Source organism: Mustela nigripes, chromosome X (assembly GCF_022355385.1).
Source record: "Mustela nigripes isolate SB6536 chromosome X, MUSNIG.SB6536, whole genome shotgun sequence".
Classification (NCBI taxonomy): Eukaryota; Metazoa; Chordata; class Mammalia; order Carnivora; family Mustelidae; genus Mustela; species Mustela nigripes.
In genome coordinates, this window is record NC_081575.1 from 113,647,070 (window position 1) to 113,664,160 (window position 17,091).

Sequence of the window (17,091 nt, forward strand, 5' to 3'; positions counted from 1 at the left end):
AAAATTTATAAAGACAAGGGAACACTATTTTTTACTTCTCAATGGTATTATGCTCATTATTTCACTTGAGTGTTTCTAGGACATCAGCCACCATAGTACTTAGTCAAGCTCAACTATATTTTACTTTGACTTCATTCGATAATATGGCTGTATACCTTACATAGTCATGAATATTAGAACCAGCAAATTGATTTAGGACTTAAAATAAATCCTATGAGGAGCAAGAAGAAATTTCATCCAAATTCAGTCTCCACACTATTGCCTAGCACTATAAGGCTATTGAACTAATGGGCTGTGTCACAAGCAACACCATCACCAAGACATTTTTAAGGAATATTGGTGGATTTTATAGTATCTAAAATCCATTTCATTTACATGAAACATGTTTGCACATACATTATGATGAGCTTCTAATTAATTTTATGTTTACTGGGTTTTTTTTGGTGGAGGGAGCCATGCATGTGATGTAATTGCTATGGATTGGGGACCACTATCTTTTGCCAACAAGATTGTGTGTGTGTGTGTGTTTATTACAAGGTCAGCACCTTCAGCATATATCTTAAGTGTATCATATCTAAGGCTTGACTGTGTTAAAACTTCCATTATATGAAAAAGACTGGCTATAAAATATATCTCCCAAACTATGAAATATATATTTCTGAAACATTAGAGATATAAATATCAAAATATCCTTAATATTACACTATGCTTATTACTGATAATTCTACCTAAATCCAACCACACAGCAAGTGTTTTCAAAATTTCCCTGGCATGGGGATAAGATATTATTGACTTTGAAGTAATGAACATTTGACTAATGACTTTCCAAAGTGAAAGTGTATAAATAATCACTTTCTAGAGGTCAATGAACTTGGAAATTGGCATTCAGTAAGTGTCCCACAATATAAAACAGTGCTTCTTCAATCCCATATCCCATTCGTTCACACGAGGGCTTCAATGCTCAGTCCCACTCACCATTGTAGTTTCTGCTATTGACCCAAAGCTGTTGATAAATATGTTGCAGGTAACATTTACAGGAGGCCCTGCAAGTTGAACAATAAATAGAAAATTTGACAGGTTGTGTTCATAGCATAATCAAGTCATGTTTTTCTCTTGCCAGTGGCATCGTAGCACTTACCATGGTGGTTTCTGTGACCGATCCAAAACTGTTGATAAAAATATTGCAAGTAACGTTTACTGGAGGACCTGCGGAATGCAATAAGAATGTTGCAATAGACATTGAAGCAAAAATACAGCTCCATCAACATCTGTGCAAATGACTAGAAATGTAAACTAAATGAAAATGATGGTGAGGTTGCAAAACAAAAACAAAAACAAAAACAAAACAAAACAAAGAGCAAAAACGTTTTACCCAGAGGTTCAGAGTGATAACATTCCCACTAGTATTTCAAATATGATAACTTAGCAGCTGAGTTTGGGGTTTAGAAAATATAAGCTGGAGACTATTAAACTGAATTCACTCTCAGTAGTTGCTATCAAAATAGCCTTTTGGGTGGGTGGTTTTCTTCCACCTGAAGCTCATCAACATTGTAGACATCAACAGTGGGTGCCCCACGGTGATGAAACAGCTCAGGTCATGAGTTCAAATGGAACTGCATTTTGCACTGTGGGTGAGCCAGAAATATCTACTTCTTTTTGCATGACACCCTTTAAATCTGTGGGTCTCATTGATTCTCTTGGTACCTTTGAATTTACCCCATTCATTATATCCTCTGACCCCCAATGAAAAATGGTGTTCCAAAATACAGAACCAAAGAAAATGAGCTGACTTTGAGAAAGAAACTCAGAAATGTCACTTAATGCCCATATTGTTTTTTTTTTTAAAGGTTTTTTTTTTCTTTTTTTTTTCCTTTTAGATAGAGAGAGATCTTAAGTAGGCAGAGAGGCAGGCAGAGAAAGAGGGGGAGGCAGGCTCCTTGCCGAACAGAGAGCCTGATGTGGGGCTCGATCCCAGGACCCTGAGATCATGACCTGAGCTGAAGGCAGAGGCTTAACCCACTGAGCCACCCAGGTGCCCCAATGCCCATATTGTAAAGCAAGCGTTATTAATTCTCAATGTGCTTTCAATAGAGAACACACTTTTTTTCTCCAGAGACTCAGGGGCTAATTCTTTTTCTCTTGCTCTTGGTCTCCCACCCAAGCACTAATCAGGCTCTTTTCTGCTTAGTGTCTGCATTTAAATGACAACAGGTATGTTCAGGTGGGTATGGCCGCAGAACCTTTGCCCTTCGATGATAGATATTGTTGTCTAATGATTTCTAGTTCCATGTTGTTCTGGGGAGTATATTTTTTGCCTTCATGTAGTTACCCCCTCATGCTTTCTGGGATAAGAACACATTGCCAAGAACCATCTATTCACTTGCTGTTTTCCCCAGTGGAAAATTGTTTCTCTTCACTCAACACAGTCTCAGCAACCTAGTGCAGTCTACACTCCAGTTAGCTCTGTACCCAACAAGCCACTAGGATGTAAGTGAGGAGAAGTTTAGGTTGAGGTCTCTCCCTAGGGCTGGTAGTAAAACACAGCAGTGGTGGCACTTGAGCACCATGTTTTTAAACCCTACAAGTTGCTGGGTTCTCCAGCCTTTGCCTTTGAGGAAAGGAAACAGAGGCTGAACAGCTAATTTAAGTCTCCAAGCAAGAACGTTCGGTAAAAGGGATATGTTAAGCTTTTTTCTTTAACATAACTAACGTTTCTGGTTTTTTTTTTTAATGAGAAAATCAGTTGTGTTTATTTTTTTTAATGTTTATAGGTATAGAGTCACACCCCATCCCATTACCAAAACATTTTTCAGCCTACGTCTTTGAGATATTCCAAACCTTTTAGTTCCTCCCTTCCCCTCTTATTTCAGCATCTGCCAAGATGACCTCCTCTCCAGGGTCACTTCCTACTCTGTTTGATTTGTTTTTCTCTTTCAGATACTCAAAACAAAACAAAAATGAGTCTCTTCCCTGGCCATAAAATTCCATGACAAATGTATTTTCCTGCTAATAAGAAATAAATTTAGACAAGGTAGAAGCAAGCCATGAGAAATTGTGTATGTTTGCTTTTGTTCTTTGCAATAAAATATTTCATTTTAAATAGCCTAACTCAGGATGGAAAAGTTTCATGAATTTTTATATGTGAGATAGGTAAGACAATGAATGATGATTAGATAAAGAAACAGGAAAAAGAGAAATGTCATCTTAACAAGAGGAATTTGAAAATTCAAACATAAATTGTCTTCTACTGCACATTATCCATTTGTCTGGCCTCCCCAACTGGCTTGCAAGCATTTAGGGGGCTGCATCATATCATGGTATATTTATTTTTATCCCACCCAGTAAATGGAAGTGTGAGTATATCGCTGGAACTCAAGATATTTTTTAACCCACCACCTACTGACACACTGTATTAGGCACATTTTCAAAAGTATCTAGTTTAGCCCTCACAAAAGAAGAATAGTTTTACTGCATCAGTACATGTTTCAGATGAGGAAACTAATGGTGAGACAGGTTAAGTAACTTGCTTAAAGTCTTGCCACAGTAATTAAAAAAGTTGACACTCCATGCCTCATCATTTGGATTCCAAAAAACCTAAACTTTCAACCATGCTCTGTATTCATTACAAGATAGCCTCTCTCCCTCCTGACCTGCCAACCGTGGTGCTTTCCCCTGGCTTGTATATTTCTAGGATAATTTGATCCTTTATATCTGACCTCTTCAATCTTGGGCATTGTCTCAAGTTTCATTTGCATTTGGATGTAAAATCTTGGAAAGAAGAAAAGGCAGTTTTTTGATGCGGGATTAGCTCATGCATATATTAAGAACTGACACATATTAAAACCTTACTGTGTGCCAGTGAGTGTCTTATCCATTCTTCAGTAATTAGATGCTACCATGTCCCCCACTGTATAGGTGAGGAAGCTAAGACACAAAAGTAGTAATTAATTTTCCCAAGGTCACAGAGGTTGTAAGAGGCAGAAATTGCCTAACTTTTGGGACACTTTTCTTAACTGCAAGGGTGAAATGTCTAAGGCCAATGGAATTATCTTCATGAGAGAACCAACTAGGACTTGGCCTGCAAGTTCTTCGAGTTAAATGTTAGAACTCTTTACCCTTTTGTTATCCTGATAGGTGCCAGCACACCTTTCATCTGTATTTTTTTAAGATTTTATTTATTCATTTGAGACATGTAGCTTAGCCCAGTAATCTGCTAAGGTGTTCTAATTAACAAGGACACATTCTTAGTCGTGATCATCAGTGAATGAATGTGTTCTATAAACTGTAGAAATAGTTAACACTAGTTAACCTCATGTAATTCATTTTATCAGCAAAGTTATGATATTCCAAAGTGAATTGGATGAGAACTGGATAGGAAAAAGCATTTTATAAACATCTAACCTCTCACATCACTGTTTATCCCCTTCCTTCTTTTCCAAACCTTGTCTCCTCTCTCCCATTTTCCCTCTCACCCTCCACTTTCCTTTTCTTTTTTCTTTTAAGATTTTATTTATTTATTTGACAGACAGAGGTCACAAGTAGGCAGAGAGGCAGGCAGAGAGAGAGGGAGAAGCAGGCTTCCTGCTGAGCAGAGAGCCCGATGCGGGGCTCATGGGGGACCCTGGGATCATGACCTAAGCCGAAGGCAGAGGCTTAACCCACTGAGCCACCCAGGCGCCCCTCTCTTTCCCTTTCTTTATCACTCGCTCTCTCTTCCTTTATTTTTTGCCTTATTCTCTTTCATTATTCAAGTGTAGGTGACACACGATGTCCTTTTTGTTGCAGGAACACACAATAGTGATTTGACAAGTATAAACACTATGCTGTGCTCACCACAAGTATAGCTACTATCTATCCACATACATTGTTATTTATAATATCATTGAAGATATACATTATACTGTACTTTTTATTTCTGTGATTTATTCATTTCATAACTGGAAATCTGTATCTTTCCCATCCTTCACCCATTTTGCCTATCTCCCACACCCTTTGGCAACTATTAGTTTGTTCTCTATGTTTACAGGGCTGATTCTGCTTTTTGTTTCTTTATTGATTTTTTTTTTTTTTAGATTCCACATATGAGTGAAATCATGTAGGATTTGTCTTTTTCAGTCTGACTTATTTCACTTAATATAATATCCTCTAGGGCCATCCATGTTGTCACAGATTGCACAGTCTCATCCTTTTTTAATAACTGCATGATATTTTTTGTTGTGTGCATGTGTGTGTGTGTACCACATCTTCCTTATCTGTTTCTTTATTGATGGACTCTAACATTGCTGCTATACCTTGGCTATTGTAAATAATGCTGGCATAAACATAGAGGTGCATATATCTTTTCAAATTAATGTTTTCAAAGCTCATAGCCTTCCCGTTGAGATCAGGAACACGATAAGGATGCCCACTCTCACCACTCTTGTTCAACATAGTATTAGACGTCCTAGAAACAGCAATCAGACAACAAAGAGAAATAAAAGACATCCAAATTGGCAATGCAGACGTCAAACTCTCTCTCTTCGCAGATGACATGATTCTTTATATGGAAAACCCAAAAGACTCCACCCCCAAACTACTAGAACTCATACAGCAATTCAGTAACATGGCAGGATACAAAGTCAATGTACAGAAATCAGTGGCTTTCTTATACACTAACAGTGAAAATACAGAAAGGGATATTAGAGAATCTATTCCATTTACTCTAAGTTAGTAAGATCTTATATATAAGCTCTATTTACACCAAGAATCATAAGATACCTGGGAATAAACCTAACCAAAGAGGTAAAGGATCTGTACTTGAGGAACTACAGAACACTCATGAAAGAATTTGAAGAAGACACAAAAAGATGGAAGACCATTCCATGCTCTTGGATCAGAAGAATAAACATTGTTAAAATGTCTATACTGCCTAGAGCAATCTATACTTTTAATGCCATTCTGATCAAAATTCCACTGGTATTTTTCAAAGAGCTGGAGCAAATAATCCTAAAATTTGTATGGAATCAGAAGAGACCTCAAATTGCTAAGGAAATGTTGAAAAACAGAAATAAAACTGGCAGCATCACATTACCTGATTTCAAGTTTTACTACAAAGCTGTGATCACCAAGACAGCATGGTACTGGCATAAAAACAGACACATAGACCAGTGGAACAGAGTAGAGAGCCCAGATACAGACCCTCAATTCTATGGTCAAATAATCTTTGACAAAGCAGGAAAAAATATACCATGGAAAAAAGACAGTCTCTTCAATAAATGGTGCTGGGAAAATTGGACAGCTGTATGTAGAAGAATGAAACTCGACCATTCTCTTACACCGTACACAAAAATAAACTCAAAATGGATAAAAGACCTCAACGTGAGACAGGAATCCATCAGAATCCTAGAGGAGAACATAGGCAGTAAATTAAAAATAGAACTTCCCTATGACCCTGCAATTGCACTACTGGGTATTTACCCCAAAGATACAGATGTAGTGAAAAGAAGGGCCATCTGTACCCCAATGTTCATACCAGCAATGGCCACAGTCGCCAAACTGTGGAAAGAACCAAAATGCCCTTCAACAGAAGGAATGGATAAGGAAGATGTGGTCCATATACACTATGGAGTATTATGCCTCCATCAGAAAGGATGAAGAAGCAACTTTTGTAGCAACATGGACGGGACTGAAAGAGATTATGCTGAGTGAAATAAGTCAAGCAGAGAGAGTCAATTATCATATGGTTTCACTTATTTGTGGAGCATAACAAATAACATGGAGGACAAGGGGAGATGGAGAGGAGAAGGGAGTTGAGGGAAATTGGAAGGGGAAGTGAACCACGAGAGACTATGGACTCTGAAAAAGAACCTGAGGGTTTTGAAGGGGCGGGGGGTGGGAGGTTGGGGGAACCAGGTTGTGGGTATTAGGGAGGGCAAGAATTGCATGGAGCACTGGGAGTGGTGCAAAAACAATGAATACTGTTACGCTGAAAAGAAATTTAAAAAAAATAATGTTTTCATTTTCTTTGCATAATTACCCAGTAGTGGAATTATTGGATCTTATGGGAATTCTATTTTTAAGTTTGTGGGGGAATCCCCATATTGTTTTCAAAGTGGCTGTACCAGTTTGTAATTCCCACCAACAGTGTATGAGGGTCACTCCACCTCCATCTTCACCAACACTTATTATTTCTTATATTTTTTATTTTAGCCATTCTCACAGGTGTAAGGTAGTATTTCGTTGTAGTTTGGATTTCAATTTCCCTGATGATGAGTGGTATTGAGCACCTTTTCATGTATCTGTTGGCCATCTGGATGTCTTCTTTGGAAGAATGTCTATGCAGGTCCTCTACCCAATTTTTATTTGGGTTGTTTGTTTTTATGGTGTTGAGTTGTATAAAGTATCTAAAATATATTTTAGATATTAATCCCTTATTGGACATACCATTTGCAAATATATTCTCAATTCAAAAGGAAATTTTTGATTACTTTGATTACTCATTTGGTCTCTTTACTTGTTATAGTCTGTTGAGATTTTCTATTTCATCTTAAGTCAGTTTGGGTAATTTTTGTGTTTCTAGGTATTTGTCCATTTTATCTAGGTTATCTAATTTGTTTATAATCTTCTCTGATAAGTCTTTTTTATTTCTGCAAGGTCAGTAGTAATGCCTCCCACTTTTAATTCTGTTTTTAGCTATTGGACTCTTCTCTCTTTTTTCTTTGTCAGTCTTTTTAAGATCTGTGATTTTTGTTGATCTTTTAAAAGAACCAACTTTTTGTCTTCTTGGTTCTCTAATTACTTCCCTATTTTTTTCTCCACTTTATAATTTTCTTTGTTGGAGATTTGGGTTTATCTTGCTCTTCTTTTTCTAGTTCCTCAAGATACAGGATTAGGTTATTGATTTAAGATCTTTCTTCTTTTTTAAAGCAGGCATTTACATTATAAATTTCCTTCTGAGCCCTGTATTCACTGCATCCCATAAGTTTTGGTATGTTGTGGTTTTGTTTTCATTCATTTCTTTTTTTTTTAAAGATTTTATTTATTTATTTGACAGGGAGAAATCACAAGTAGATGGAGAGGCAGGCAGAGAGAGAGAGAGGGAAGCAGGCTCTCTGCTGAGCAGAGAGCCCGATGCGGGACTCGATCCCAGGACTCTGAGATCATGACCTGAGCTGAAGGCAGCGGCTTAACCCACTGAGCCACCCAGGCGCCCCTTCATTCATTTCTAATTTCCTTTGTGATTTCTTCTTTGAACCATTGGTTGTTTAAGAGTGTGTTAATTTTGGGGCGCCTGGGCACCTTTACCAGAAATTTTTATTTTTTCACTAGGTTTTGGGTTACTGTCTGGTGCCCTTTCATTTCAACCTGAAGGACTCCTTTTATCATTTCTTGTAAGGGTCGGTCTGGATGTAATGAACTTGTGCAGCTTTTCTTCATCTGAAAATGTCTTTATTTCTTCTTTATTTGTGAAAGGCAGTTTTGCTGGATATCAGTTCCCAAGCTCCCAGTTAACTTTTTTTTTCTTTTGGTACTTAAAATATATCATTCCATTGCCTTCTGGCCTCCAAGGTTTCACTGAAAAATAAGCTAATATCTTATTGAGGAATCTCATGTAAATAATGAGTTATTTTTCTATTGCTGTTTTAAAATTCCTCTCATTGTCTTTGACTTTCAACAGTTTGATTATAAATGTTCTCAGAAGGTTGGGTCTCTTTGGGTTTTCCTACTTGGAGTTCATTGAGGTTTTTGGATTGGTAGATTCACATTTTCATCAAGTTTGGGAGCCATTATTTATTTAAATACACGATTCAAATATTCAAATATTCTTCCCACCTCTTCCTTTCTCTCTTCTTCTTCTTGAACTCACAGAATGTATACAATGGTCCATTTGGTAGAATCCCATTGGTAAACTTGAGTCAAATGTGTATTTTATTGTTGGGCAGAACATCTGTTTAGTTTTCTTCATTCTTTTTCCTTTATGCCCCTCAGACTCAGTAATTCAATTGCCCCATCTTCCAGCTTACTGATTCTTTCTTTTTCCTGCTTAAATCTATTATTGAACCCCCTCTAGTGAATTCTTCATTCCTGTTACAATAATTTTCAGCTCCAGAATTTCTGTGTGGTTCTTCTTTATATTTTCTATCTCTTTATTGATAGTACTCATGCATCACTTTTATGATTTCCTTTCATTCTTTGTTTTTGTTTTCCTTTAGACCTTTAAGCATATTTAAGACAGTTATTTTAAAGGCTTGGTTTAGTAATACCTGGACCTCCTCAGTGATCATTTCTGTTAATTTATTTTGTTCCTTTGAATCAACCATACTTTCCTGTTACTTTGTATGCTTTGTAATTTTTGTTGGTAATTAGACATTTGAATCTTATAATGTGGTAACTCTGGAAATCAGATTCTCTCCCTTCCCCAGAGTTTGCTGGATGATTTGATTGTTGAACGATACAGTAGCCCATCTGTTTCCCAAGCTCTTTTTGCAAAGACTATATATCTTCTCACTTGTGGCCATTGTAATCTCTGTTCCTTCGCTTGTGTTAAGTGAGGTTTTGACAGAGATTTCCATGAATACCAAGAGTTAACAAATCAGCCAACCAACCAAACAAAAAAATGAAACATACCTCCCCCAGTATGCAGATTGTCTCCGTGCTGGGTATTCCTTCAATACCTTGCCAATCTTGAAGTGAACCTACAGATCAGCCCAATGTGAAATCTTAGGATCTGCTCAGGTCTTTCCTGAGGATGCATCTTGCCCTGAAAATGCACGTGGCTTTCAACATTCCCCTGCATACACGGCTGATTTGAATTTCCTAATTTCCCTGAGAAAATTTCCTCAGCTTTGGCTCTCAGGCCTTAGATGGCCTATTGTATATTTCTACTGTAATCTTTTCCCCCAGGTATCTGAAAGTTTTTAGTGTTTTCTGCAGCTGTTTTTCCATCCTTAGTTCCAACTTAGGTGGAACAGAGATATGCACTACTTTGGGTTGAATTGTGTTGCCCCCCCCCACATTCATATGTTGAAATATTAACCCCAGTACCTCAGAATGTAACTGTATTTGGAAAGAAGACCTTCAAAGAGGTAATTAAGGTTGAATGAGGTAATCAGGGTAGACCCTAATCTGATACAAATGGTGTCCTTATGAAAAGAGGAGAAAAGAGATGCTAGGGATGTGTTTGAACAGAGGAAAGACCATGTGAGGACAGAGTGAGAAGGTGGCTATTAGCAAGCCAGGGATATAGACCTCAGGAGACACCAATCCTGCTGACACCTGGATCTTAGACTTACAGCCTCCAGAACTGAGAGAAAGTAAATTTCTGTTGTTTTAGCCACCCAGTCTGTGATATTTTGTTGTGACAGCCCTAGCAAACTAATACAAGTACCTTGCATTAGTCCTTCTGGTAGCACACATTGGTTAGAATAGGCAGACAAAATAATTTGTGAATATTTTTTATTCCGCTCCCTCCAGAACCAAGGACCAGTGTTCCACACTGAGAATGCAGGTTGCCACTAATTCAAAACCCAAACCACTGTTGGGGAAGGAATGAGGCAAGAGTGAGTGAAAAAAACACCACAAAACTTTCCTACCATTGGAAGTTGGCTTTTTCCTAATTCAGCAGTGCCTTGGTTACAGCAAACTTTTGACTGTTTTCTAGAGTTAACTCTGACAAAGTTAGTTCTAACAGTTTCTATTTACTTTTTGATATTTCTGTGAGGGAACAAGAGCTTGGAGCTGCCTACTCTGCCATTCTGTTAACATCAACCTCCTCCTCCCCAAAACTTTAATATGTTCTTGTGAATTATGGTGCTCCTGAAGGAGAACATAGGGTGTATTGTTGTTCTCCAGATTTATTTGACCATAGGAGATTTTTTTTTGTTTTTTAAATAGATCATCCCTTTAATGAAGCACATTTCAAAGATGGCAAGCATTGTGTGCTTTGGAAAATGCTGATCCACATTTTTCTTTTATTAATTCAGTTAACAAATTCTTGTTGAACAATATTATTTATTGTTATGATAATAATAAGACTATGACTAAAAGCAATCACAGGGTTATAATAAAACTTTATGCTCCTGCCAATGAGGGGATGTTTTATTGGGGGCTGCAGAGTCAGTGCCTGGGATGGAGAGGTAATGGAGGAAGAACAAAGAATCAGTAGAGATCAGCTTAATCTTTCTCAGTTAGTTGTCTAAGACTGAATTTATGTAATGATCCTGTGGTCTAGAGACATAACTCAGGGGTGCAAGTGAAAAACTCTGCCTGTAATCAGATTTGATAAATGTATTAATTCCTGGATGAGTTCGCTTAAAACTCAGTGCTCTGGATGATGTGTTGGCAACAGTTTTTTTGTAAAGGGGCAGAGAGTTGATATTTTAAGCTTTGTGAGCCACAAAGTCTCTGTCACACCTACTCAATTCTGTCTTTGTAGTGAAAGTAGCTATAGAGAGTATGTAAACAAATATGTGTGGCTGTGTTCCAGCAAAACTTTACAGAACAGGTGGATAAGATTTGGCCCATGGGCCAAGTTTTCTGGGCCCTACTCTGGGCTCAAAGTAGGAGGTTGGTGAACAATAGAAATTGTTGTGGAATTCTATGGTTTTTCCACACCTGTGAGTGAGGACTGGCCATGAACATGGAGGAGCAGGGACTGTCTCTAGGATTATCTATAATCAGTTTGATACTGTGATTTGGGACATAAGAAAAACCTACTTTGGCAGCAAGGGTGGATGAAAAATGATGTCCTTTTAGCCAGCTACACCATTGTGGGTGAAAACCACTGAATTTGAGTTACACTGTTATGTTATTACAAGAGCTAGGAGGCAGTATGGAAGAAAAATGGGGCTAGGCCAGATAATGTGAACAACAAACACTTAGTATATTTGACTCAGTCATTATATTTAATATGTTCACTATCTTGCACCTTTAAAACCTGAAACTAACTTTTATAACTTCTACCATGATAATGAAATTTTATCTATTATTCATAGTGACTATATTAATATAAATTCATATATATATATATATATATCTTTTTTGACCATAGCTTTCTAAGTTAAGACTAAATATTATTTTTTAAAAAGCTTCACAATGGATTCTATTTAAAAATAAGCAGCAGAGACAAATATTGTATGATTTCACTTATTTGTAGAAACTAAAAAAAAGCAAAAACAAACTCAAAGAAACAGAGCAGAGTGATGGGGCCGTAGGTGAGATAAATGGGGAGATGTTGCAAAACATACAAACTTCCAGTTATAAGATGAATAAGTTCTTGGCATATAATGTGCAGCATGGTGACTATAGTTAATAATACTATGTTAGATATTTGGAAGCTGCTATGTGAGTAGCTCTTAAATGTTCTCACCACGAAAAAGAAATTGTAGTTATGTGATGTGATGGAGGTGTTAGCTAGCACTACATGGTAATCATCTTGCAATATTAATTCTATAGTGGTAATCACTTTGTAATATATGCATGTATAAATCAACACATTGTATACCTTAAACCTACACAATGTTATATGTTGATTATATATCAATAAAGTTGGAAAAAATTAAACAAGGTCTGTAGCAAAGATTTAAAAAATAAACATTGGGAAAGAATAGGAGATCTTGGGTAACCCCAGAACAAGTAATCATTATTCATTAGTTTTGCCTCAGGAATGTTATTTTCCAACATCATTTTAAGGAGAAAGATTTAAGAGCAGAGGGCATTCTTTGAGTTCCAAGATGAAAATATTATTTTTTTCCTGTTGTCACAAATAGGCAAGAATGGCATTTTCCTTTTGTGTTTTATTACTAATAAATAATTTAATGTGTCATTAAGTACCATGGTTGCTTTAGTGTAAGACCCTTGGACAGGAATGCAATATTAAATATATGTGCTTGATTTATACAGAAATTAAGTCTCCTTTGGAATAAGAAGTTTTTGTCTAGCGCGAAGATTCTTGCCATTGGCTCAAGAGATAAAAGGGGAAAATAAAGCACACAGAGGAAGCAAAAAGATACATAGTTAAGGGTTAGAGCCTTGCTGTTTGAACAGGGAGAAGTAGTGTTTCTTATGATGGCTTCCTGTGTTGCATGGCGCTTTGATGCCCATGAAAGAGAGAGGCTTGGAGGATGGGAGGATTGCAAGGGGCAGGAATGGCTTTTCATGGTGGTAGTCCCTTTGTGAGGGGTGATTTCAGGTATTTAATGGGAGAGAAAGGAGGTTTTTTAAAATATCATTATTGTAATTATAAATGACCACATAAACTAAGGAACCCATTACATTATTTTAATCTCCTTGATAATTCATCATGAGTGAATTATATACCATTGGTCCTTCTGTTCAACACATGGTCAAAATGGTTTTACCAGTTCTACTTCATTTAGTTTGGTTGCTGGCATCCAGGTCTGTGCAAAGGGCAAAATATTTATGGAAGTAAAGAAGTTGGCCACCTACTGATTCTCACAGCTTATGAGATAGTCCAGCAAACCATTTGCTTTGGGCCAGCCATGTTGATAAAATGATGAAATTACCTGATAAAGCAATTAATTAGCACCTAATATAGCTTAAGTATAGAGAACCAAATGGCAGCTTCTCTGAGTCCTTCTGCCTAATGTCTACCAGTTGTTAAATGCTCTCACACAAGGATGAGTGAAAGGACAGATATCCATCCAAATAGCTCAGATCCATGTCAGAGGGCTTTGAGAATGTCAGCAAGTTTCTATTTTTTTTTTTCCATGCTGTGGATTTCTCTATGATTTAAAGACAAGGGATAGGACAGGGACCATTACCTCATATAGGATGATTACTTTTAAGAAAGAAAGTGGGTGCTCTTGACAATTATGCAGAAACACCAGGCATAAATCAGGAATGTCCTGAGAAAACCTGGACTTTGGGTCATACACTCAGATAATTTTGAACTATGGTGACTATGGTCTGTCTTGTTTTTGCCACTAGTTCTGCTCATTTCCACCTGTGAACTTTAAACAGTACAAAAACTCTCTGAGTCTGTTATGTCATCTATAGAATGGGAATAATGATACTTGCCTCGATGTTACAAATTAATAGTAATATATGGAAGGCACATAATAGTTGCTCAATAAATTGTAGTTCATTCATAGTAATACTAGTAGTATCAGGATCATTATTACCGGTTCACTGGCTTGTCAAAATATGCCTATGCAGGAGGTATGTCATTAAACCCATTTTAATATAAAATAAACTGAAATGTTGAGACTACAACTTAGATCTCCCAACATTTTCTGTGCTAATCTTGACTGAAATAATGCCCATCTCATCCAATTTTCTTTCTCTTCTCTCTGTAAACTCTGTTTTTCTCTCAGCTCTATGGAACTTTTTAGCAGGACCCAACACTTTTTAAAATTTCTTTCTTCCAGAAGTTTTGCATAAACATTCTTTTTATTTGGACAACCACATAGCACTATAGGTTTAAGATCATTGCTGCTAGCTTCTTTATTTTTTTTTTCTTTCTTTTTTCTTTTATAGCTTCTTTATTAAAATAAGGTTTCTCAACCTTGGGATTATTAGCATTTTAGCCAGATCATTCGGTGTTGTGGGAGCTTGTCCTCTGCATTGTGGGATGTCAAACAGCAGCCTTGGTTTCTACTCATTAGATGCCAGTAGCCCCCACAACTTTCATGGTCCCTATTGTAATAACCAAAAATGTGTCTAGACATTGCCAAATGTCCCCTGGGAGAAAAAAAAATCACCCCTGGTTGAGAATCACTGGATTATAAGAAGAAGATAAAAATGGGAGGATAAATGGAAAGGTTTTTCAACAAGGATTACATGTTATATAATAATGAGATGAGCCTCGGGTTATTCTGCTTAGCCAAATATATGTTAGGGTCATATTAAAATATTTTTGGTCCTGTGACTTTCTCATAGGAACTCTCATGAAACATATACCCCTTTTTTGGGTTTAAGAAATTAAATTTGGTGATTCTTTGTAGGCATTTACTGAATTCTGGGCATTACCATATTGTAAGTCTTCAGTCATTCATTAAATCAACATTTATTGAGTACCCATTATGTGCTGGGTATATGTTTGGCCTTCTACTAATTGTCATTTACTGTTAGTTGGTGAGTTGTGGGACTAAATATAAGAAAATCAGGCATTACAGACAAGTCAGAAATAATTTGCTGAAAAGCCCTTGGGTCATCCTGCAAAAAATGTCAGATGGAACAAAAAGTGTGTGCCTATCCAAGCATCACACATAGGGCATTTTATTAAGCCTCTTTCTAATAAAAGTGAACTGCTGCTTTTTTGTTCATCGTTAAGATAACAGTGACCTTAAAGTGAACAGATTTGTTCTGGGAGATTTAGCCAGTAACAAAGTTCATTTACTATTTTAAAGATCTCAGAGACTAGGGGCGCCTGAGTGGCTCAGTTGTTAAGCATCTGCCTCCTGCTTAGGGCATGATCCCAGTGTCTTGAGATCCAGCCCTGCGTTGGGCTCCCTGCTTAGCGGGAAGCCTGCTTCTCCCTCACCCACTCCCCCTGCTTGTGTTCCCTCTCTGGCTATCTCTCTCTCTGTCAAATAAATAAATAGAATCTTCTAAAAAAAGATCTCAGAGACTAGATATAGACCCTCATGTTGGGAGTAATTTGTAAATGTAATCTACGTATGTTTATGCTATCATAAAATGTCATCAGAAGGAGAATTGCTTAAAAAAAACACATGACATTCTTGCTATCTTGGGATTAGGTTCGATAATAAAGAAAGACCTATTTAGTCTTAGAAGAAGACAATTTTAAATGCCATTTGGAATTAGTTTTGAAATGAAGAGACCTGAGAATTTCTCATGAACCCAAATGATATTTCCATTGATTTTAGGAAGTAACAAAAATAAAATTAAAGACAACTTCCTCTCATGTTAATTGGATCCTTTACTACTTTGCAAAATGAATAGCAAGTTCAACAACTTGTTAGGTCCTGACACATTGAAAATAGATTTGTTTTGCATTAATAATTTTTGGAGAAGAAACTACACTGAATTTAGGTTTATAATAATGGAATGGGTAGGTGCACTCTACCCACATACACACATGTGTTTCCATGTTCAGATCATGTCATGCTTCAAAGTCTAGTTCAAATGATACCTACTCAGTGAGTTTTTCCAAGATTCTCCCCACTTGAATATCATCTTTCCATATCCCCACAACTCTTATCATGTTATGGTCAAGTTTTCATTTGTGTCTAATCATTTCGAATATACTCTAGAAGGGTTATGGTTCAGATCTGATTCACTGTAATGTTTTCCAAAGCATTTAGTATAGGACTATGCACATAGTAGACATTCAGTAAATGCTCAATGAATATTACTTATCAAAATATAAGCATTTTTGTATAGGAAATGCCAGTGACATTCCAAGAAATCCATGCATTTCCATGTCATTTCAGAGCAACTTTCAATATGCGGCATTTTAACATCTAAATCAGTTGGCCTCCATCCCTTCAGCTTCAAAAAGTAGTTCATTCAAATGGTTGTTCATTTAAATCAATTGTCTCATCTCACTCTCGCGAAATCGAAGGTGAGTTCTGTTTGCTGTCCTCCCGGAGCACTCAGCAGAATGAGAAAATTACGACAACATGACAGTCACCCATGAGTAGCATTACAACATGGCCCTCCGGAAATACTACTGAACTGCCTTGTTTGAGGTGGGGGTAGGGAAACTGCTTGACTTTTTTATTCCCTCCTAACATTCTCTCTCACCAGTGCAGCATGAAATAACAGTTGGGGGGGGGGGGAGCGGATCATAAGCTCCAGAGCTAGAAGAACTGGATTTAAATCCTGGCTCTGCTATGTACTATTTGTGGGACCCTCTGTAAGCTGTTGAATCACTCTGGGCTCCTCATCTACGAAAGAAATATCTTCACCGAACTCTCAGGTCCATTGGAGGGACTGAATGTGATTGTGTGTATGAAATGCCACTGATAACTCTTTTCCTACCATCTCCTTCCCCTATCAAGAAAGGATGCGTCTTAAACCTTGAGATTTTTTTCCTTTGTTTAACAACCAGATGTACTTTTCTCAAGCACCATATCTCTGCCCTACATTTTATATGCTCATCCTTACCCACAGTGTGGAGAAAAGAGA

The 17,091-nt window shown here is 37.1% G+C and overlaps 1 protein-coding gene across 2 annotated transcripts in view; it reads right to left on the reverse strand.

Moving 5' to 3' along the window:
* GLRA2 (glycine receptor alpha 2) overlaps positions 1-17,091 on the reverse strand; it is a 177,992-nt gene that overhangs the window by 136,367 nt on the left and 24,534 nt on the right. Inside the window, exon 3 of one of the 2 annotated variants that reach the window (XM_059384685.1) lies at positions 976-1,043. In XM_059384685.1, the coding sequence (XP_059240668.1) occupies positions 976-1,043 (68 nt within the window). Of the gene's footprint in view, positions 1-975; positions 1,044-1,138; positions 1,207-17,091 lie in introns of both variants that reach the window. The other variant, XM_059384684.1, reaches the window with a different exon arrangement.